The following is a 22515-nucleotide window of genomic DNA, read 5'->3' on the forward strand; positions in this document are numbered from 1 at the left end:
AACATTGAACATTGAATTTTCATTGTCTTTTCTTCTTTTTCTATTTGCTATCTGCTAATAAACGGATACCTCAAAACAGAACCATAACTGTGGTCTTAACTAAAACTTTTTTCTGTATCTTCGTTAACTTTTTCTTCATCAGAAGATACTGTGGGTGTGTATTTTGATCCCTAGTGCTAGAAGTACTACTCGTAAAATTGAACGACCTTTTCTTTGTTTAAAGAATTAAAGACAAAGATACTCATCGTGTATTAAATGTTTGCGATATGCCCGTGCTGCCTCCGGGGGTGCTGCAGTTTCCCAGCACCTATGCACCAGCCGCGCCTGACTAAAAGCATACATATAAAAATGTATACCCATAAACTCTCTGAAAGTCACTCTTGAATTTTTCAACTTAGTGCTCGTTCTTCCAGATCATTTTGAGCACTATTCGTAAATATTTATTTGTGAAGTTGAAATTCGTTCAGTATATTCTTTAAAAGTTATCTATTAAACGTGAGAACAGTGAGGTAAGTCTGTTTAATTGACGAGGATGTAAGATTTTCATATTTGATTTCTAGGATAATTATGAATTAATGACCACGTGCAAGTTCAAAGTGGTACGCGCATGTTTCGTCCTCATTTTGGCATGTGAACCTGTATTTCTTTAAATATTTTTTAATCTAAAAACATCCTGACTAATGATTTTTTATTGTTATATAATAAGTTTTCAGTCAATCAGTTTTTTACGTTTTTCAATGTTTTAATGATATATTTCGTAATAATTTGTACTATTTTAAGATTATACCACGTGTTAAAATCTTTGGACGATAAGCTGAAATCAACTCGACTCTAACCCATGTAAGTATTTTACGTTCTTCAAATTGTATTTTTACTCCTATTATCAGTTTTCACACACGTGTATCTATTGTTACGTACATTGTGTACATAAAATATTTTTTTCTTATACTGCTTATTTATTATAAATGTATACTATGTAATACTATATTATGAATATTCAATGATGTAAAAAATATCAAAGTTTTAATTAAATAATGAGTATTTCCGTATATGATAAAATTTTACTTGCTTTGAAACTTCAACAGTGACAATGAGGAAAGTATACAAAGAATGAAATAGTACATATTTTAAAATATATATATAATTTGTAATTTAAGCTAATGTATATGATGAATTATTTACCATTTACATGAATTTGTGATTGTTTCATACATGCACTACCAGCTGAATAATTTACTTGAAATGAATAAATATTGCAATCACTATTTGATTATAATTTAATCTACTCTGTTGATTTTAGGTTTAATTGTACAGAAATACGAAGATTTGCACAAATTTACAATAACATTTATGGTAGGTGACTCATCAGATTTCTTTCTTTTACAAAATAAAAGTATTTATATAAAAAAAATATGATGATATTTCCTATAACCTATGAATTAGTGATTCCTTTTTTTACATGCACTACCAACTGAACTTTTAAATTTAAATATAATAATTTTAATATGTATGCATATATATATATATCACTTTAAAAATGTTTTAATTCTGTTTTTTAGGTGGAAAGGCAATTTACCATTGTAGTAGCATCTCGCTGTGTATACTTCCAAGAAAGCATTTGTGAAAAAAGCTGTTTGTAATATACGAAAAACAAATTTTGTTAAATAAAATACTTAATATTCTACCAAATATTTCAATCATTTCTTTATCATCACAGCAATAATACTATATTTAAAGAGGTTTATGAGCTATATTTTTTAAAGACAAAATGATATGTAAAAATACATATATTATCTATATACAATGTTTCATATTATCGGTGCAGCAATCACAAGATATACATATATCATACATAAAATTAATTAACATTAAAACACAGATGAAAATGTGTGCACAATATCAATTGATCTAAATCAAATATAAATTTGTAAGAGAAAAGGAACTTACAATACTTTTGATGCTGTAAGTGTATTGTACTTTCAGTTTATAGAGAATAATTCATAGACGATCTACTATTCCAATTGAATAGAACTGTGTAATTACAAATTACATAGTAAGTATGTCAGAAGATCGTATAGTTGTAGTTATTTTCTGTGGGTAAGGAAAAACAAAAATAAAAAATTTAACGAACAATAATTTAAAAGGTCACGTTTGGTGTTACAACAAAAATCTGTACAGTCTGATCAATCGTAAAATTCATTTTGCGTTTCTTAAAAAAAGGAACGATATTCTATTTGTATAAGAAATATATATACCAATAGAATACGTACTTCAATATTGTTATACTTTTTTATATAAATTATTTTACAAACAAAATGTTACATCTCATAAAAAAAGCAAAATAAAATATAAATCTTTTTCTCTATATTAAACACATTTATGTTCAGTCACTGAATGATCAAACTGGATTTCTTGTACATAAAATTTAACATTTTTTCTAAACATATAACGGTCAGAATTATATATCAAGTACTCTTTTCATACTTAGATTACAGAACACTGATTCTATGAAGAAAATGCATCGGAGAATAATCCTTTTCATAACGATAAATATGTCAGGTATTAAAAAATAATTTCTGTTCATAATGTTGTAAATGGTAACATATCAATTATTTGTTTATAACAAGTTTTCCTTTTTTTCTACATGAAATAGATTCAGTATCTGTATATAATTTACACCATCGAGAAATTTAACAAATTTTATTTAATTTTTGAAAATATGGAAATGTATTGGAATAGAAGTTCAAATATTAACGTAACCTTTCGACTTTTTACGCGGAACACAGAACTCTAACATAATATATAGTTTAAAAATATTGTATGTACCCATATTTACCTAAAAAACGTAGTACGTACGTTACATATATATATATATATATATGCATGTATGTGTGAACGCACTCGCGCTTGTTCTATTTGTATATCACACACACATATGTATACAGAAATATTCAAGGCACTCCAGATATATATATGTATATATATATATTACATTTATATTTTACAAATTCTGTTCTTTAGCTTCTCGCACTTGAGGCATCTTAAAATAGAAAATAAAGTAAGATGAAAGCATTTCAACTAATGCTTATCTATCGCATACTTTCTCTACATAATATAAATTATATTTTTCCTCATAATACATTTCCTGAAATTCGTATTTGAAGTAAAAAATTATATTGAGATGACACTTTTTACACACGTACATGTTACACGGCAGCAATGATCAAATTATTAAGATTTCGATTTGTTCATCTATTTACAATAATCTTCAATCCCTTCTTTCGTGTATTTAAAACTTTTAATAGACTTATTTTTTTTTTTAACGAATTTGCCTCTTCCGAGTATAAAAGAATAAAGATATTGGGGAAAAACTATATAGACACTGTTACCTAACGACTATGCTCTTCTTTTGTTATGCAGAAACTATGTGATTTTTAACTCGTAGGTGTATAGAATTTCTAAATTACATTAGCAAATATTGTGTATAAGGCGTTTCTTTCAAGTGTATGTATTTTAGCGACCAATTATTTTTATAAATTGACTACTAAACATACTCTTTCTTGTCCTTTAAACTTTTTTAACTCATTTTGAGTTTCTTCTATAATGTAGTTTCCTAAACTAGAATGAAACTACACGAATACAATGTTTATGTATAAGTAAAACAGTATCAGTATGTACTGTTCAACATCACATAGTCACTGTAATCTAAAATGAGTGTACTTCCAAAACACTAGTATTTATCGTTTCGTTATCAACACATATTTTAAATATGTAAACGTCAGTAACTCGAATTTATATGATTGTTAATTAGCTTATCCAAAATATAGATTGACTTCCTCAATATTGCCTACAAGTTTGCTGCCTCTGTATCTCATATATATACCTTTGGCTTCTCGCTTTAGTAATAGCAAGTTTCACAAGCCTTCATTATTCCGTATTTTTTAAATACAGTATGTTACAGAAACACTTATTTATAAGAATGCATGTACATCACCATTGCTTGCCTAACAACGTTTAGGATAATGTACATAAAGAAGACATGTACAAGTTTTTTAGCAGGTTAATAGTTTTCATACAATGCTTTTCAATCTTAAACACCAACCTCATTCAGTTTTCGGTTCGCATAGTTGTTTTAACGATTTTAGTTCTTCTATTAACGTTTGATTTCTGTTTTCCAATATCGCGACACGGTTTTCTAAACATTTTATGTACTCCTTCTTTTTCCTCCTACACTCCCGGGCTGCTTGTCTGCAATAAAAAAGATATTTCTATGTTTTTTAAATATTTTTACTCCGTAAAAATACTTCAAAAAGAATCCTACCTATTTTTAAGCAACCTTAATTCTCTTTTTCTAGCCGCATCTTCTACTACAACACCATGTCCTGTGTAAGCTGGAACATTGCCAGAGACTGTATTCCCCAAATTTAAAATTTTTTTTATTCGTAATCCATAAAGATTCATATATTGTATATATAGTTAAATATAATTTTATTATTATATATACTAATAGTAATGTAATATTATTCTTTGTACGTTTTATAAATGGGGACAACTCATTATCCTTTGTACATCTTTAAAAAACTAAAAAAAAAAATATTGGCGAGAAGCACCGGGAATGCAATGTTAAAAAAGTATGAAAAAACGCGCACCTGGGACGAAAAATTGTGTATCTTGGCCCTGTGCATACTGTACTATAGCTCCACCTGCTGTTGCTGCATTGCTCATAGTTAGCGTATGAAGTCCGGGAACACCTTCTCCTTGAGTTGCAATTTGTATAGTACCAGCAGGAATTACTATAAATTGCATTAATCTCAATTAGCATTATGGATAACTTTTTATGTACACTTTAGCGATAAAGGGAATTTATATATCTTTATCAAAATTAAATATTGAAAATTATTATTTACTTTAAGCAAGACAGTATATGGAACAGGTGAACATAAGTCGAATAATTTTCTTTAATAATTGTAACAATTATATACATTGTTTAGTAAGTGTACATGAACCTATTTATAAACAGAATTAAAAATTCCATAAGCAAGGATGCCACACCAAGCAAATATGATACAAAATATTACATTATGTAATGTATCTACAAAGAAATCAAATTTTAAGTTCTTCTAAAGCTAAAAGTTTGTAATTTACTCCTCTAACATTATTTATATATTGAAACAAAAGGACCAAGGTTGTGATTATGCAATAGAATTAAATAAAGGACAGCCAGGAAAGATATGAAGAAAAAATAACCAACCTGTCTGATAATGAAGCGAGTGGGAAGACACTTCACTGTCCACGTTAGAATCACACTCAGAAGATGATTCTAGGGGGGGCAACCGACCGTCTGCAACACCGAATTAATACAACCCCCTATTATAATATAGAGTTGTGATCGGTGTTAATTCATTTAATCCAAAAGTGATCATGAATGATTCCCACAATGTAACATAAATTTTACAAGGTAGCAAATATAAATTGAATAACATTGAAAGACTAATGTGTTCCCTGCAATAACTGTTCAATTTGGTAAACTTAAAACTATCTGCATCCAGAAAGTGAAATGATATTTATAATGATGTAAAAGATGGTGGAAACAAAATTATATTATATTTTATATGCTATTTCCTTTCTGGCTGCTGTTTACAATACTTTTATACACAATTATGTGCAGTCAGCTCATACAAAAAGGAAATAGATAAAAACTAAAATTGAAATATCAAAATATTTATAAATATTTAATTACCAAATGTATAAGTAAAATAATAATTAATTATTTCCATAAAGAAATTTCTGTTAAACATAAGAGGAATAAAATATTGAAATTCATAAATGCAACTGAATAACATCATGTTAATTTCTTTTTTTATTCCATTTAACAAGTTTGTAATTATCTATCTACTACGTTAGTTGCAAAATTTATTATGTCTACACACTGATTAATTACAGATATAACTTTGAGTACTACATACTTTTAATCAAAATTGTAATTATACAATTACATTAAATCATTCAATTTTATTTTTATTAGTTAATTTCTGTTGGAATCAAATCAGTATAAGTGGGATATTTCATTTATTATAGTAAAAAACTTTGTTCTTCTTTATATTATACGCACAAAGATAAGAGTTAGAGGAGAATTCATTGCACTTACTTAGGTTCGCTATTATTGATTGAAATTTTATTTTAATTTATCTTACATCCTAAGCTTGGTATGGCATTCCTTTTTCTTCACATACATTGAAGAAAATATTAAAAAACATAAAATGTTACACTGGTACTAGTTATTACCTTAATGAGACAGAGTATACTTAAATATTCATGATAAAAGATGACATAAAATAGATCGATTTTATATTTATCTATTCAGATTTAAGGTAGTTAAAGTTAGGGAGATAAGAAGTACTTTTCAAATATGTACATAAGCAATATGTAGTACAGAATTGTATGAACTGACATGCACTTTATTGTATCCTAAAAATTAGTATATTGCTTTTGGAGATGTATAAAATCTTGAATAAATAAACATCGATTTTTCATATACGTAAAAAAAATGAATAAAATAATTCATAATTACTAAAAAGTAAAAGAACTGCTTTTTTCTAATTTTATTGAAAAATTCATTAGTATTTTATCGGCAAATATTTTCATAGTTCCTTTAAATATTAAGCAATAAAATTGATTGTACCTGTAATTTCACCGCCACCTAAATCATTGAGGATTTTCTTATAAGATGGTCGTCTGGTAAGGATACCTCCTCTTTGTTCTTGAGACTCCTCTGAATCTGAGAAACTATCATCACTAGCAGCCTCAACCACCTATTAGAGTAATATATAACATTTAATATGCATAAAGGACTGCTACTCAAATTTTATACCTCAATAGTTCAAAAGTTACAGAAAATATCATACCATTGATATTTGCATACAAATTAATTATCATTTCGTAGTACACTTATGAAACTAGAAGAATTTCATACTGTAGACAGTAAATGTAAAACTTGATCAGAATGTGAAAAAAATGTCTTATTTGAAAATAGAAGCATACTGAAATATTATTTGTAGCCATTACATATGATTATATATGGACCATAAGCCGTAAAGCAAATGCCGGATAGAAGTTCAAATTAAATTTACAAATTCAAAATTAAGAATGGTGTTAATGCAGTGGCATGTTATAATATAACACTGGTTAATTTGGGTTAGAAAAAAATGCTATTATTTTCTGCCTTAGAATTAGGAAAATGCTTACCTGAAGTGTTTGCAAACTAGCTTGAGCTGTTTGTATGACAGAATTGGGTTTACTAACAAGTATCACGTTTCCTTTTGAAATAGCAACAGGCTGAATATTTGTCGCAGTCTGGATTACTGATTGTTGATTAGGTTGTATAACAGACTGTACCTAAATAAATGAACAAACATTTGTTATAAACTGTTACACATGGTAAATTATTGAATAAATGGACATGAATATTTGTAAAATGTTCCGATACGTACAAAAAATAATAAATATCTTGAATTACTAATATCATCATGCATATGCAAATCATAAATTTGATACAAAAGGGTATTGTAAAGATCTAATACATAAAAGTTGTTCACTGTACAACGAATAAAGAACGAAGTAGTTAATTAAAAAGACTAAATTCCAATTCAAACCAGCATTATGCAAGATTGAACAATACACATGGTGCTTATCTGATTAACTGATAATCATAATTGAAAGTATAGATATAAATTATACATGTGCATGCTCTGAAATAAAACTTATAAATAAACGATCAAACATAGATACACAGGAGATCCTCCTGTATACCTGTGTTGCCCCTGACGTAGGTAGTGTCAGTTGCACAATGCTGGTAGAAGCTACCAGATGATGAGTTTGCTGCTGTATTCTATTGAGAGATTGTACCGATGTAGCTATTGCTGGCGCTGCGTCACCACCTTGAGAACCCGTAGACAATGGGTCAACAGCTGATCCATTTTCCTCGACCATACTTTCCATAGCCTGGGATCCTCAAACCCTATAAAACAAACAAATATTCTCACAATTGTACAATATTTACGTACATTTCCTTTCTTTTTATAATTCAATACTTTTCCTGCAAGTTTAACTGTTGCAATCTGTTTCTGTAATTAGATATTTAAATTTTAATATTAGCTTGTGTACCATTTATCGAGTCTACTTTTTAATGTACCAGATAAAGAAAATTTAACAATCTAAATTAATTATTATTATATATCACAAATAAATATTGCCTATACCTTGCTGAAAAGTATAAGGATTTAATTTTTCTAGCCAATTTGGAAACTGTTTAAACAAGAAAAAATTATACCAATAAATGTTTTTAAAATTTCTTTTCCTTTTAAGAAGTTATGCATACACAACTTTAAACATCGTACGAATCAACTTCCCTTCCTTGATTAAAGATAATCAAAAGAAACGAAAGCGAGAGTTTGAAAATGTATTCAACTCGAAATTAGGATTATCCATTAAAGTGTAAAAGTTTTAAATTTCCCGCCAGTGAACGATCGGCGGTATTACTGCGTCATTTACATAAGCAGATCTAAAAATAATACGAGAACAATAAACACTTAAAATGCTTTCGTGTATGTTAGAAGGGCCAGAAGTAATAAAAAAAGACCATGATGAAAGGTGACTAGGATTGTACCGATCAGTATCCCGATGTGTCGGTTAGTGGAAAGAGATGTCAGAATTGTCACGTAACCCCCATTGCCCTTTTCGAGAAATTTGTACATCTTCTTTAAGGCGCCATATTTTACAGTATATTCCATAGCAGACGTAAAACTGATTGTAGTTGGATCGTGGAATTAAATGCTAGTAGTTTCAGCAACATTTTTGATGTATCATAAGCGCAGTGGTCCATGCCCGGTTGTTATTATTCTCCAGCTGGGTACTTACCAGTTACGTATTTCTCGTCACCAACTTTGCTGCAATCGGAGTGGGCAAACGGGCAGGTACGTAGCAGCCACGTCAAAACTCCAGTGGCTTCGTCACTGGTGGAGCCCAGGACCTCCGCGCTGCGCGTCACGATCAAAATGGCCGACGGTTTCCCTCCACCCCCTTGTATAACTGATCGTGCATCGGATAGTGATAGGACCGATGCTCTTCAACATGTTTTATACTAACCGCGTTTTCTTACTAAATTCTCATTTACTCTCAGCAAATTCCAATTTAGATCCTTCAATCTCGCTGATACGTACTTAATCATTTGACCATTCGTTATCTTTAACATTTTGTGATTGTTAACAGTTAAATATTAACGCTTTCTGCCGTAAACAACTGTCCATCTCGTACCAATCAATAAAATAATCGTATTTCTAATCTAATACATCGAATTACTTGGCCGCATAAGAATAAAAATATGTATTATTGGTTATTTCTTGTCTTATAAATAACGGACGCAGTTACATATGAAAATTGTTATTGTTTTAACACATTATCCGTTTCTATGTAGATTATATTCGTTGTACGTTTGTTTATTACATAATATTGCAATACCACAAGTGTGTGATTCGTAATACAAGTAACTGAATTCATTAGCGAATTTATTTAATTTAGGTTGCTTTGTGAATCTCAGTGTATAATTTGTATAAATATATAATATGTACTCGTACATATGTTTACTATTGTTTTCTCATAGTGATTGATGTTTCAATGAAACATAACAAAACGTTGAAATCATTGAAGTTTTAAACAAAGAAATATCGCATTTTAAGTGTTAAGTAAAGTACAGCTTAAAAATGTATATTAATTATCAATATTTTGTTACAGAACTGTGCGTAATCTATTTTTATTTTAATATAAATAAAATATATATAAAATATATGTTAATTAATACAAAAAATAATTTATTCAACAAATAGTACTAAATTAATGCTGTTTCCCAATTTTTTATATCCCTTTATCCATAAATATTACAATAGAGTTAATTCGATGTCATATTTGAAAATGGAAAAAGATTACGTTATATATAAGTATATGTCTTAATGTACTTTATTACACAATGATTCATAATATTAACATTATAGATAACGTTTATGTCAATAAGTTATAAATTTCTTGAACTATAATGTTTTTATCCATATGTATAGTTGTTATTGAAATCTTCTTTTAACTAAATATAGCGTATACGTATGAATATTAAGGGAAAAAATGTACATCTACAATCTACTATCATGTAGGTAAATAATATTTGTTCATATATATATATACAGATATTTGTATGATAGCCTAAAGAAATGTGTTCGCGATGCTGACGCCATCCAATGACGTCATCGCCATATTTAGAAGGATGCACATGTATGTATGTGTATTTGTAGGCTCTAACTGTATTTGTATCGTATCAATATGCATCTGTAAAGTTCCTTTTCGGCAATAAAGTTTTAGTAGATTATACTTCAATGGACTTTTCGAGTCAGTACGTGAATTTCTATGAAAAACTAAAATAGATTAAAGTATTGGAAAATATGAAATTTCAGATAAATGTATAAGATTCTAATGTGTAACCATGTCATATACTATCCAATTGTTTTATTTCTTGTATAACAATTGTATAACATTTCTCACCGTGATTCATTGATTTATTAACATACCACAATTAATAAGTTATTCGCAACACATAATATATAATAATATAATAAGTGTGCGTAAATTTGGAACTGCAATTTGTATTGTAAGATATTTACAGCGTAGTTACTTTTTCTATTGGACACAATATGTTCGAAAACGTAGCAAGCATCAGATTTAATTCGTTGATCAGAAAAGTAGGCAAAATACCAATCAGTGTCGAGGTTAGAAGACTCGACAGAACGATAGCCAATAAGAATGTTCGTCCCTTGTGTGTTTTTCGAGTGATTATTCATTGACTCGATCTGTATTTCTTTGCTATATATGTGTCAGCAATATACAAGTATACCTAAGGCGAACGTATGTTGGAACCTGTTGTTGACATTTATATTAACATAACCCTTAAAATCGAATTAGAGTATAATATTATTTGATTGGAAACAAAGTCATACTTGTGAACGATTCTTTGCAAATTGTTAACTCCTAAAGTCGTATCTAGTTACGTGTAATGCTTGATATGTGTTACGAAGTTTGATAAGCTTAGAGAGTGATAATATTAACTGTTGTAAGTGCCTTAGTTTGTTAAAATAAAAAATGCCTTTCTATTCAATATTGTACGCAAAGCCAGGGAATGCAATGAATCATTCTGGACGTCATTCATACATTATAAATCTAATTGATCGTGTGTTTAATATGCTTTTGCAATTTAGAACGATTACAATTTTTTTATCTGTTCTATTTGTCACGTTCCATTAAATTATAAACAATTCTTGGTGTAATGCATGATGAGCATTTAATTAGTTAACGAAACTATTCAAAATGGTAATGGAGGTTATGTGTAATAGAAAAGACATTTTATAGTGCAACGTTTGCAAAGGAATTTTTTAATTTATGTAACCATTATTACTTGTAGAGAATAAATGTTAAAACAGAATCAACCAAGTGTTGTATCGATGCTCTTTTATTACATTGCTTAACTTAATCTTTTCATTCCTTTGTGTTCACTACATGGTTACTTCATTAATACTGTTAATTTTGCTTTGTTTCGTTGTGAATTCATTTTATTGTCATTGCAGCCACAGAAAAAATGTCACAAACAACTACCATTGAAACAATCACTATTACCAGGCCCTTAAAGGTAAGCTTCAGATGTTTTCTTCTATTATAAACTAAGATCAAGCACTTGTTTCTCATGAATTCTCAAAAAGTCTTTAATAATTTGTACGTATATAGTATACAACATATTTATAAAGTGATAAACATTCTCATAAATAATAAAAATAACTCTAAAGTATTTTAGATTAGATTTGGTTAAAATTTAAATAGATACAATTAAATTCTAAATTATAACTTTTCAAACGGTTATTTTTCATGGTAAATATAATTTCGAAATAAATGAATAACTAAGAAGAATTTCATCAGAATGTCAATAGTTACTTAACAGAATTCTGCATTATTTTGACAATCCCGTAATTAAGAAAAATTCCTATAAATAGAAGCGTCAGTTTTAAGTTTCGTCTACTAAAAAGCACCCTCTACCACGGTACGCGCATTGCGCCACGACCTTTAATGGGCGCAGCTTCCCTGGAACCCAATTACTGCTCCCCCTAACTTTGTATAGTGATCGTCTCCGTTTTACTTCGCCAGGGAAATAATCATTCCTCGCGTAATTTGGTGAACGCGTCGAATACAGAGTAAAATAGCAGGCGTAATAACAATGTAACTTGTGCGACGTTCGAAACGAAGCCGCGGCTAAAAAGTTGTTTCGCGAATTGAACAAAAATACGGGAGAGCTGTGTTTACCTTCGAGGTGTTTGTTATTCGTGAGGGTTTTCTGTCTTTCAATTATTTTTAAATGCTTCCTTATCATCTATTGAGGGTGATCCGTGGAAGAGAGTATGATGTTCCGTAAATGGTACTCTTCAAAAGAGACCAAAAAGAGTGTGAAAACTTAAGACAATTTAGTTACGTACTAGTATTCACAGTTTTTTGTCTATCGGAATTAAACTCAATAGCGTACGGTTGATCTACAATGATCATGTACACGGTCGCGGAAGATCATATGGGCGATACCGAGATCGCACAGGTATACATTAACTTTCTTTTTTCTTTCTCTTTTTTTTTACGGATCCATAGCGGCGATGATAACAATGCTTGTGTAATGGTTTACTCTGTAGTGATTACCTAAATTTATTTTAACTCAAATTTCTTTAATATACGATAGAATGGATTAGACATTCAAATCTTTCTATTTGAAAGATTATAAAAATAAACCTATGCTACGGTAACAGAACTTCTATTTAGAATGAAGTTCTGTTAAAGTAGTAGAAAACAAAAAACAATATGTATTTGTGTCCATTACACAGTTCATATTAGAATTATTATTACAACAATATAGAACAAATAAAATTAATTGTTTTACTATTCTTATTATATACAAATACAATTTTATTACTTTTATTTTATAGGTGATAGCATTTATATGTGGAATAATAGTAATATTATTGATGATAATGGGCTTAGCCTCAACTGACTGGTTAATGGCATTAGGATGGAGACAAGGTTTATTTGCACATTGTATAGAAGAAGCTGCACCTACACCTTTGCCGTTTAACGTGCCAGATTCTGCAGGATGTTTCCAAGCCAGAGACGTTGGTGCGGTTAAAGATATGACTTCGTTTGTGATGTTTATTGAAAGATATACTTTTACTTAGTTTTCTCTGTTTCTACAGCTTATATAAAAGCAGCAGCTGCTTTGTGCGTGGTCTGTTTAATAACAGATATCGCTGCGACAGTTCTTACTGGTCTTGGTTTGAGGTCACAAGATAATCGTGACAAACACAAATATTATAGATTTGCAGTCTTCTGCATGGGTTTTGCATGTAAGTTGCTTTATTCAAACTGAAAATGGATATATTACTACAAACATAATTTTATAAATCACACAATACTTTTTTTATGTTGCAGTGGTATCCCTCTTAATAGCTTTAGTGATATATCCAGTGTGTTTCGCTGCAGAACTTAATTTGGGTAAGAGACTGTACGATTTCATAAGATAGTTTTATATAAGATATTTTACCATAGAAAGTATTAATTCTTTATAATGTTACACACGATATATTATATTACAGGAAATCGAGCAATGTGGGAATTTGGTTGGGCATACGGAGTTGGTTGGGGTGCAGCAATATTTTTGTTTGGCGGAGCAGTGTTGTTATTATGTGATAAAGAAAGTGAAGAGATTTATTATAAGGAAAGAAAAATCGTGCGCGACGATATCGGCAGCGGCGGTTCAATGATTGGCATGGGACATCATGGTGGACGAAGTGGGACGCAATTAGCCTAGTGGCATTGCTCCCTGCCCGACGTTGTGCTCTAGGTGATTGATTTCTTCTTTTTCTGTCCTCACTGTTTGATATATTTGTGGGAAAAAATCGTACACATGCATAAGAGTGAATGGTTTTTATATATAGTCTACCTGTTACATCAGCATGTATCAGACATAACTATCACTTTGATATAGGATGTATGAGACTTCTTGTCAACAAAAACAAATATTTGTGAATTGACTGAGAATTGATCGATTCGTTCATGGGTTACCAATTTACAATTTCTCACAGTAACAATTTTGGGACCATTGCTCCTTTTAAGTTCATTAGAATATTTTTTATCTAGATCATACAACTACAGATTTTTTTTTAGATAGTATATTTATACTATTTTATTTTATCCATTAACTTTTGATATCATTCTAATGATGTAAAAATTCACAACAGAGTCATATTTACCATTGTCTGATTGGAGCCAAGGCGACAAGTAATAACAGTCTTAAAGCATTCAACTTGCTGTTAATTTTACTGTGCCCGCATCAACAGTTTATTATCATATTTGGCTGATCTTAAAATTATCGCTTGAAAATAGCAAAATAGAGAGTATTCTCTCCTTAAATATAATTCGATATTTCTTCACTTGTGAATATTTACATAGAAATTTCAGTAGCAAGCTGCTAAAGAATATATGAGTAGATCAGCGTTTCCCACATACTATGTTTTGCGAAAAATAATGAAACTGAGATTAGAGAACAACGAAACTTTGTCTGCTTTCATGTATTTAATGCAATTTAGAACAACTCTGAAAAGATATTAAAACAGAAAACCTAAATTTATGCCAGTAAATTAAGTTCCTTAATAAATTTAATAGGACATAAAAAGTGTTCCGCAATGAGAAATGTTTGGGAAACTCTGAACTAAACACTGCCTATCTTTATTCAAGTAATAAATAATTAATTATTTTCTTGTTTTTCTGTAAAGACTGCAACTTTGGTTTAGTTCATATTTATTACCTTCTGTATGTATGTATACATATATATATGTATATATATTAGATGTTAGTAATTTATTATTTGCTTGCATTTATTATCATTATTTTTTTTTTTTGCTATTATTGAAAGTGATATTTGCTTTAATGGAATGAATTGTATTGTCATGGCGTTTTACCAATATTTTTGGTATAATATTACAAAAGAGTAATGCTTATTATTTTCAATCTCTCTTATACTTTGCAATAAAACTTGGCCAAATATTGTTGTAAGCGATATATCTTGTGATCATATACACGCACACAAAGTATGTGAATCAAATTACAAAAATATTCCATTTAATCTTCAGTGCCATAAAAAAAGTAGCACCTTCGAAAAAGGATCGCATATTTAGGCACATTATTAAATTACTATAAAATCTTCTATAAATTTTTTTATTGTTTAAAATATTTTGGGATAAAATAAGTTTTTGCCAATACCAAAAGTTGTACAATTACGAAGCAATTCATTTTGTGTATGTAAATTAACCATGATACAATTGTAATTTCAGTAATTTCAACAGCTGAATTGCTATTAACATTTTTTAAATTGTGCTTATGATTTTCATGCACATTATCCTGAAGTCTTCCTTTATTAATAAAAAAAGTAAATGATTTTCTATTTTACTATGAAATATGCAAATGCTACCTCTACTAATTTTTATTTTTCGCATACAATTGTGTTTAAATTATAAAAGAATTTGATTGGAAAAAATGCATGAGGGGAAATAGATGCAAAGTGTGTTGCGCATAAAATTCTTCCAAACTGATGAGATGTTTGAGTTAATTGTAAAGAATATTTTTTAGTCGTCTCATTTGTACATCTTATGCTAGACCCACGTCAGTATTTGCAAACAGTTTGCATATAATAGCGCGGGCTTGGCATTGTGTAATGAGACCAAAATATTTAAATGTTTATTTACGTAGGTTTAGTTTTATAATAATAGTAATGATGATAATAAAATAATAATAAAAATAATAGTACCTATTATGTTCCAAAATTAAATTTAAAAGACTAGAATTATGTAACTATTTTTGTTGATATGTACATTTAACAAAATTGTATAGATTGAACTGCAAAGCTAGTATAAATTCTTATTATAATTTGTAAAAACGTTTTACTGTTTCTCAATATTTTAATTTCACAATTCATGAAAAGAAGTAGTAGTATATGTTGTCGTATCAAGGGTAATCATACTAAATTATCATATCATTTATCAAAACATGTATGCAATGTGGGAGCTAACATATGTACGCGTTATAACGTTACTAATGATTCTTTCAATATTACAAGTTGATAAGAAACAAATGTAACATTGAAGGTTCATTGTACTCGGACGGAAATACGAATTTTTAGCAGTATTATGTGTACCATAGTGACTCTTAATTGGTAACCGTATGCTTTTGTCTCCATTTAATTCAAATCGAATGAACGTTTCATAATTTTTACCCATTGTCTGTAAGGAGAAGTTCAACTTCCCCTCTAATATCGAATACATTTTAAGTTAAAATACAGCACCAAATATTTATGTGTGCGATGGAATAGAGGCAGCTCGGGCAGGTATTTATCTATTATGTTATCTACATTACATACGTGTACGTATATGTATATATAGGTATTTTATAAATACATGTAATAGTTATGATACACATGCAGTTATTGCGATAATCTAAAAAGAAAAAAAAAGAAGAGTCCAAAAAGGATACAGGAAACTCGTACACATGCACTTCATATAACGCGGCAGATCAATCATGCTTTGTACGATGAGAACAAAGAATTCATATTTTAACGCTAAGAGTTATACAGAGTGCATTTGATTCTTTACCAAACACTGTCGATTTGCGCCTTTCGATTTTGATATACTTTTAACAAAACGAGATACTGTATAATATTAAGTGTATAATTAAACATTAAGATATGTTGAAGATGAATATTAGCAAATTACGATACATTGATTAAGAGGTTTATAACATATAGAAATATGTGTATGCGTAAAAGGTATATCTCACATTACAACAAACCGAATGATAAAGATGTTGTTCTTGCATTCCGTTTGTAAACATATGTTCTCCACTGCAGTTTTATATTCTAAGACTTGAAACAAAATGTCATGGAACGTAGAAAATATTTCAAATTATTAAGAGTAATTGGCATATGTTACAATTTCAAGCTAAATGTAAATTTCAAAATTACAATTAAGGTTTGTTCAAGCTTTGAAATTTCATTTTCACGATTAAGAAGTTCTCGACTGTTGCAATTAAAATTACATCATTTTCAGTCTGAAACAGGATACAGCTATAGTGATTTTAGGTACTTATTACAAACTTATATTCTTGAATTAGAGTTGGATTGTAGATAAAGGTTGATTTTCTGCTTTACAATTATTTACATATATATATATATATATATATATATATATATATATATATATATATATATATATATATATATATATATATATATATATATATATATATATATATATATATATATATATATATATATATATATATATATATATATATATATGTATGTATGTATGTATGTATGTATGTATAAGTGAATAGATGAGATGATTGTAAATGACTATAGATATAATGTAGAGTCAATGAGCACCATACCAGAGTAAGAAAAAGCATTAGTAGTTTGTTTTATATATATACACATATACACACACACATACACACAATCTCAAACATAAACAAATTCTCTATCGTGTATAGTTAATGAATATTTCAATTGAATAATGAAACGAAGAAGCACTGTGAATAATGTTATAAATATAGGTTTTGCGATGTCATATACGTACATAACATATTTCCCTCACTAAATTTACTTGAAAAAAGACGCACGATAGAGAAATTTTTGTTTTCAGGGTACTGTTCAAACTATGGCTATTTTTTAATTTGTACACTGTAATATTACATTATATTGCAATATCTCAGTGAGAAAATATTTAACCAATTATTTACAAGAAGAAAACTATATCATAGGGAATATTTCATCGTACATGAGAAAGGTATGGTGAATTAAATTGACAAGCTAGTAAAACATGCTACTTAACATTTCATATTGTATAGAACACATATCGTACTTACTCATGCATATCGTAGTAGGCGTCACAAAAAATACTAATGTCAGAAGAAAGAACAAGTGTAAATCCGTTTTTCCTGTCTAGAAATATTCAAAGTGATATCTATAGAATTAAAATGAAAAACATTATGCCCCATATTATGTACACATATCGTAATATTGTACAAAGAATAAACTCTATACCTGAAAATCAACATTATGCAACTATTATATTCTAGATAAGGGTTCTTAAACTTTTGTAATTCGTGGATCCCTTCTTGGACAACATTCTTGTGGATCCCGTCCCAACCCTAAGCCCGACAATTACTTAAGTAACAGCAAATACAAAAACTCTTGACCATGTAAGATTTTTATTAAAGGAGATTTGAATGAAAACGAAAAATTTGGGAATGTAAAGTTAATGTTAAAATTGTTTCGGAGACCTCAGTTTAAGAACCACTGTTCCAAGTGAACTTTTTAATGATGAAATCATAATTATTTTACGATTATTGAAATTACTAGAGACGAGAGAAAGAGATGAAGATCCAGAATTTTATGTTCGTTTTTAAATAATTATAATATTCAATAGCATAGAAATACAAATAATGAAAATTACTGAATCGAATAGCCTTTTCAAATGCCAACATAACAAAATGTTCAGTTTCACATATCAACAATGATACAATGCTACAACTTTTAAGTAATAAATACAGTATAGTATAATGTATGCATGTAACAAAGTATTGCTGAATAAATTTCATATGATGTATCATTCGCATAAATACAAAATAAGATTACATATGTATATATTTATATAAATCTAAACAGAAAAAAAAAGTAGCATGTGTACAAAATATAAATCTATCTAGGATTCATTTGCGATATAAAAATTAATTTTATCGGAAAATATGTATATACACGCAGATTTGTTTGTCCTATGCCAGTAGCGGAAAACTTAACAGCATACTTGCGACAGAACTACAAATATACTTCTCTCACTGGGTAACTAATATAAATTTTTTACCTTTCCTAACCCCCTTTTCCTGATCGATCTATCACAAACAGAAAACAGACAATGTGCGTATATCGATCACTAGGATCTCTTCGAATTGCACATTCTTTCCCACCACTTAATCATTCTCTTCTTTCGTGAATCCTCTTGCGCGTTTGGCAGTAAAATATACATATCAAAAATGTTCAACGTGTTTGCGTTTATAAAAGATATAAAATATCTTACGCACCCTCAGAAAATGCTATTGAATATACTGGTCGACGTAAACCATCGTCCAATAAAATGCAACAGCGGTAGATTTTACTTCTTTTTTTCTGTTTTCACTAAATCAAAAAACAAAATTTCAAATTTCAAAAGATTTTTAATCTTTACCCTATTTATCGAAAGAAACAAACGTGTTCAATGAACTTGCATAAGTATTTAAACTTTATTATTTTTTCTATTGAATCGGATGCAAGATAGAAATGAAAAAAAATACTTAATATTGTCCAAGAGATTCTTCGTATGCTTAGGCATAGTTAATGCATCAAAAAGAAGAAAACATCACAAACTCTACTCTGTGCCCTTCATTTCAACACTCGTTTACAAAAAAGAACGAGGGACATCGAAACTTTTATTAACAAGATTCTAAGTGAAAGCGCGGGAAACACTTAAAAATTCAAATATCTTCCCCTACGACGCGAAACGTTCTGCGTACAAAGTGTAAGATAACATTTTCTATTCATATATCTTACAAATTCGTATGCGTATCACATGCATGCCACCGAGTAACGTATACTCGAAATTTCAAACTTGAAATCAGTGGTATTCGCTGTCATGTCTGTTTACTTCGGTAATATTTAAATCATCGAATTAGCTCATAAATAATCTTGAATTTTATCAGTTCTGTTATGTCATGACAATTACCACTGCCGTTAATTGTTTTCGTATGTAACTAATTAAAAAGCATTTATTGAAGATTAATTCCTTTCGATAACGCGTACACTCATATATTCACCGAAACTGATATTCATCAATTCCTATTATTGTTTACTTTTACATATACTCGCACAGTGTCTTTCAAATCTTGTTTTTCATCTCTCACATATCTATATTTCTTTCTTTATCTCTTCAAGAAAAGAATGTACGCGAAGCATGAATAAACAATTTTTACGAGTGTACACGACAAACTTAATCTACTAAAAAAAATATAAGATCTTTACCGTATTATAGGATGGAAGCGTGTACAATAAAATACCATATTTCGGTGTTTCTTTCTGTTTTAACTTCTTTTGTAGAGAGCTACACGAAAACTAGATCTTTGCATTGCAAACGGTAAGAACGTTTGAGAATGTTGGTGTAAACCCCATTTCAAACATAGTTTCAGAAACATTTTCATCGGACAGTCGCTGGGACTAACTTAAAACTGCGCTAATTAATTAATTAATGAATCCTTGTATCGAGTATCTTCATTACTTAAACAGATATCAGTTCGACGATTGCTTTTTCCTTTTTTTTTTGTCTTTTTGGTCCTATTCACCGATACTATAGAGCTCGCGATCGGCCATTAAAAGCATTTCAATATTTCTATCCATACTGACGTAATAGTCGTAACAATAGGCCTAACGTAACTGAGTATCATAATTTCATTTCCCAAAGCACGATATGGGCATCGTTGCTGTTCGGGTCTTTGAACGTGTAACCAGACTTGGAGCCTTTGTCGGCGACCGATTGCGCGTTCAGCTGTCTCCAATTTATGTAACCTCGACCACCCATCAAGGTTAAAACAGTCCGTTTAGGTTGCTCTATCTGCTGTAACGTTTTGTTGATTTTCTTCCCATTCGGTTTCAAATTATTGAACGGTGGTATCGTTTCTGGTACCGATTGTCCTATACTACTGTTGGGCATGGTCGAGTCGTAGGGACCGTTTCGACTAGCTGTGCTACTGTTCCGAGACAATTTGCCAGTTTTAAGGGAGACATTCTCTTCGGATCCGGAAGACGTGTACAAGGAACTAGCATGAGAATCGACCGACCAATTCGACAAATCTAATGATCTGGGTCTAGTGATCTTCATCTTTAGTCTACGATCTAACGTGCTAACTTTATTTGGTATGGCTGCCAATTCTGGATCGCTTCTTCTTAATGGCTCGTAAATCAAGTCAATGCCAGAGCTGTTCTCGTTATCGTAATCCTTTACGTACATCAGTTCCCCGTACAAGCCATAAACGTCGCAGTTCTCGCCGGAACTCTGCGATCCAGACATCGAGTTAGATAAGAATCCCCCTCCGGAACCGAGTCCTCTCGGGAGTGTCTTAGAACCTCTGTATTCGTACTCTTTGCTACGTTTTCGTCTCAACATCACCGGACTGCCTGCCAGCTGTTGCTTCAATTTTACAATGCTATTAGACATTGAGGAATCCAAGCTCGCCCGATCTCTGGTTCTATTGTTATCCGATTCCTTTGGCCTCAATTGTACGTTCTCCTCGTCGTTGATCTCGTCGGTTGTACAGTTTATCGTGTTTTTTGGATTTTGAATGGCGAGCAAAAACGTAATAGGGCCGAAATGGGCGTGATATGAAATATTAACGCGACCGCTTATGATGGGCACACCCTCTAATCGCGGTAAAGGAATCGTCAGGCTAATGCCCACGTTTGTACCTACCCAGAGCAGCCCTTTGCACGCCAAAAGTGCCGTTACTGTGACGGTGGTTTGATTGTTGTTCAAGTTGTCGCCACAAGAATTCGAGGCATTGTTCGATCTAGTCACTCTTAATACGTTAGACGCTATATTAATGTCCTGCAAATGTTTGAACGTTTCTGTATGATACAGGCATACGGTGCTCGAATTCTTGAGAGCAACCCAAAGGCCAACTCCAGAGTGAGCCATTAGTTTCACGCTGCCAACGTGTTCGTGTTGCGCGCTGAAGCTTTTTGTAATATCGCCGCTAACCGCGTTAAGTACCCAAACTTTTTTACCGCAAGCAGCATAGAGAGAAGCGTTGATCGGCATCAAGCAAGACACTGGTTCGCTGCCGAGCGATATCATAAACGGATCTCGAAGGTTCCAAGTGCCGTCTATTTGCCGTCTGAAAAGTAAAAGCAGACCAATTCCGAGGGCGACGAAAACATTATCGCAGTGATGCTTGAACTGTATCACTGGACCCGAAACAGAATAATTTCCGAGTTCCTCTTGTTTCTCTGGTTCAGAGGCTGCGTAAATTATGATTTTACGAGAATCCGTGCCCATCCATACGAGATCGTTTGCTAGCGACATTGAATCCGAGGAGACGCCTTTCACGAATTCGATGGCAGCTACCCTGGTCTCTACTAAATCAAAAGCAGTGATTTGTTTTAACGAAGTTGTCGAAGCCGTTGTCGATTGGCCAAACACTGTTACGTGACTGGATATACCGTCTCCAGTACATATCCATAAGTAACTTTGACTCCTGCCACGGCGTCTTGTAGGACGTGGATTTTGTGTGGTATAGTAACACCCGCAACGTACCTAT

The 22515-nt window shown here is 30.7% G+C and overlaps 3 protein-coding genes and 3 long non-coding RNA genes across 33 annotated transcripts in view; 4 read left to right on the top strand and 2 right to left on the bottom strand.

The window, feature by feature from the left end:
* Positions 1-371: 371 nt before the first annotated feature.
* Positions 372-1333, top strand: LOC143428743 (uncharacterized). Its single transcript, XR_013102466.1, has 3 exons — positions 372-509; positions 781-840; positions 1301-1333. It is a non-coding gene; the product is annotated as an uncharacterized LOC143428743 (long non-coding RNA).
* LOC143428744 (uncharacterized) lies at positions 1323-2093 on the top strand. Its single transcript, XR_013102467.1, has 2 exons — positions 1323-1353; positions 1560-2093. It is a non-coding gene; the product is annotated as an uncharacterized LOC143428744 (long non-coding RNA).
* Crebb (Cyclic-AMP response element binding protein B) lies at positions 1770-9056 on the bottom strand. Of its 17 annotated transcripts, none has more exons than XR_013102463.1 (9): positions 8917-9056; positions 7810-8017; positions 7246-7395; positions 6683-6812; positions 5252-5341; positions 4650-4793; positions 4322-4409; positions 2837-4248; positions 1770-2091 (listed from the first exon to the last, which is right to left on the bottom strand). XR_013102463.1 is itself a non-coding variant. In XM_076903827.1 (9 exons), the coding sequence occupies exons 2-8, from the start codon at positions 7996-7998 to the stop codon at positions 4104-4106; spliced, it is 936 nt and encodes a 311-aa protein (XP_076759942.1). In that variant the 5' UTR covers positions 7999-8017; positions 8917-9056; the 3' UTR covers positions 1770-2091; position 4103. The 17 variants fall into 17 exon arrangements, 16 of the variants coding, with proteins under 16 accessions (XP_076759942.1, XP_076759940.1, XP_076759951.1 ...); XM_076903827.1 differs by having other exon boundaries at positions 4103-4248; XM_076903825.1 differs by lacking the exon at positions 1770-2091 and having other exon boundaries at positions 2684-3040; positions 4103-4248.
* Positions 8560-9143, top strand: LOC143428742 (uncharacterized). Of its 2 annotated transcripts, none has more exons than XR_013102464.1 (2): positions 8560-8778; positions 8840-9143. It is a non-coding gene; the product is annotated as an uncharacterized LOC143428742 (long non-coding RNA). The 2 variants fall into 2 exon arrangements; XR_013102465.1 differs by having other exon boundaries at positions 8874-9143.
* Positions 9144-10848: 1705 nt separating this feature from the next.
* LOC143428887 (transmembrane protein 47) lies at positions 10849-15758 on the top strand. Of its 3 annotated transcripts, none has more exons than XM_076904145.1 (7): positions 10849-11149; positions 11661-11722; positions 13053-13239; positions 13317-13466; positions 13552-13614; positions 13716-14754; positions 14810-14995. In XM_076904145.1, exons 2-6 carry the CDS (start codon positions 11672-11674, stop codon positions 13928-13930), a joined length of 666 nt encoding a protein of 221 aa, XP_076760260.1. In that variant the 5' UTR covers positions 10849-11149; positions 11661-11671; the 3' UTR covers positions 13931-14754; positions 14810-14995. The 3 variants fall into 3 exon arrangements, with proteins under 3 accessions (XP_076760260.1, XP_076760261.1, XP_076760259.1); XM_076904146.1 differs by having other exon boundaries at positions 10868-10944; positions 14810-15758; XM_076904144.1 differs by lacking the exons at positions 10849-11149; positions 11661-11722 and adding an exon at positions 12056-12670 and having other exon boundaries at positions 14810-15758.
* A 4259-nt stretch (positions 15759-20017) lies between these two features.
* Positions 20018-22515, bottom strand: part of LOC143428729 (rho guanine nucleotide exchange factor 10) — a 37381-nt gene continuing 34883 nt past the window's right edge. For all 9 annotated transcript variants that reach the window (XM_076903793.1, XM_076903792.1, XM_076903794.1 and 6 more), the window contains one exon: positions 20018-22511. In XM_076903793.1, coding sequence (XP_076759908.1) covers positions 20643-22511 — 1869 coding nt within the window. In that variant the 3' untranslated portion in view covers positions 20018-20642. The remainder of the gene's footprint in view (positions 22512-22515) is intronic.

The sequence above is a fragment of the Xylocopa sonorina genome, chromosome 11, assembly GCF_050948175.1.
Source record: "Xylocopa sonorina isolate GNS202 chromosome 11, iyXylSono1_principal, whole genome shotgun sequence".
NCBI lineage: Eukaryota > Metazoa > Arthropoda > Insecta > Hymenoptera > Apidae > Xylocopa > Xylocopa sonorina.

Coding starts and splice junctions, on each gene's coding strand:
- Crebb (XM_076903827.1), bottom strand. CDS start 7,998: ATGGAAAGTATGGTCGAGGAAAATGGATCAGCTGTTGACCCATTGTCT. Junction 5,342..6,682: donor AGGTGGCGGTGAAATTACAG/GTACAATCAATT, acceptor TCGGTGTTGCAG/ACGGTCGGTTGCCCCCCCTA. Junction 4,249..4,321: donor TTAAGGTTGCTTAAAAATAG/GTAGGATTCTTT, acceptor TTTTTATTGCAG/ACAAGCAGCCCGGGAGTGTA.
- LOC143428887 (XM_076904144.1), top strand. CDS start 12,617: ATGATCATGTACACGGTCGCGGAAGATCATATGGGCGATACCGAGATC. Junction 12,671..13,052: donor GCGATACCGAGATCGCACAG/GTATACATTAAC, acceptor TTTATTTTATAG/GTGATAGCATTTATATGTGG. Junction 13,467..13,551: donor CTTCTGCATGGGTTTTGCAT/GTAAGTTGCTTT, acceptor TTTATGTTGCAG/TGGTATCCCTCTTAATAGCT.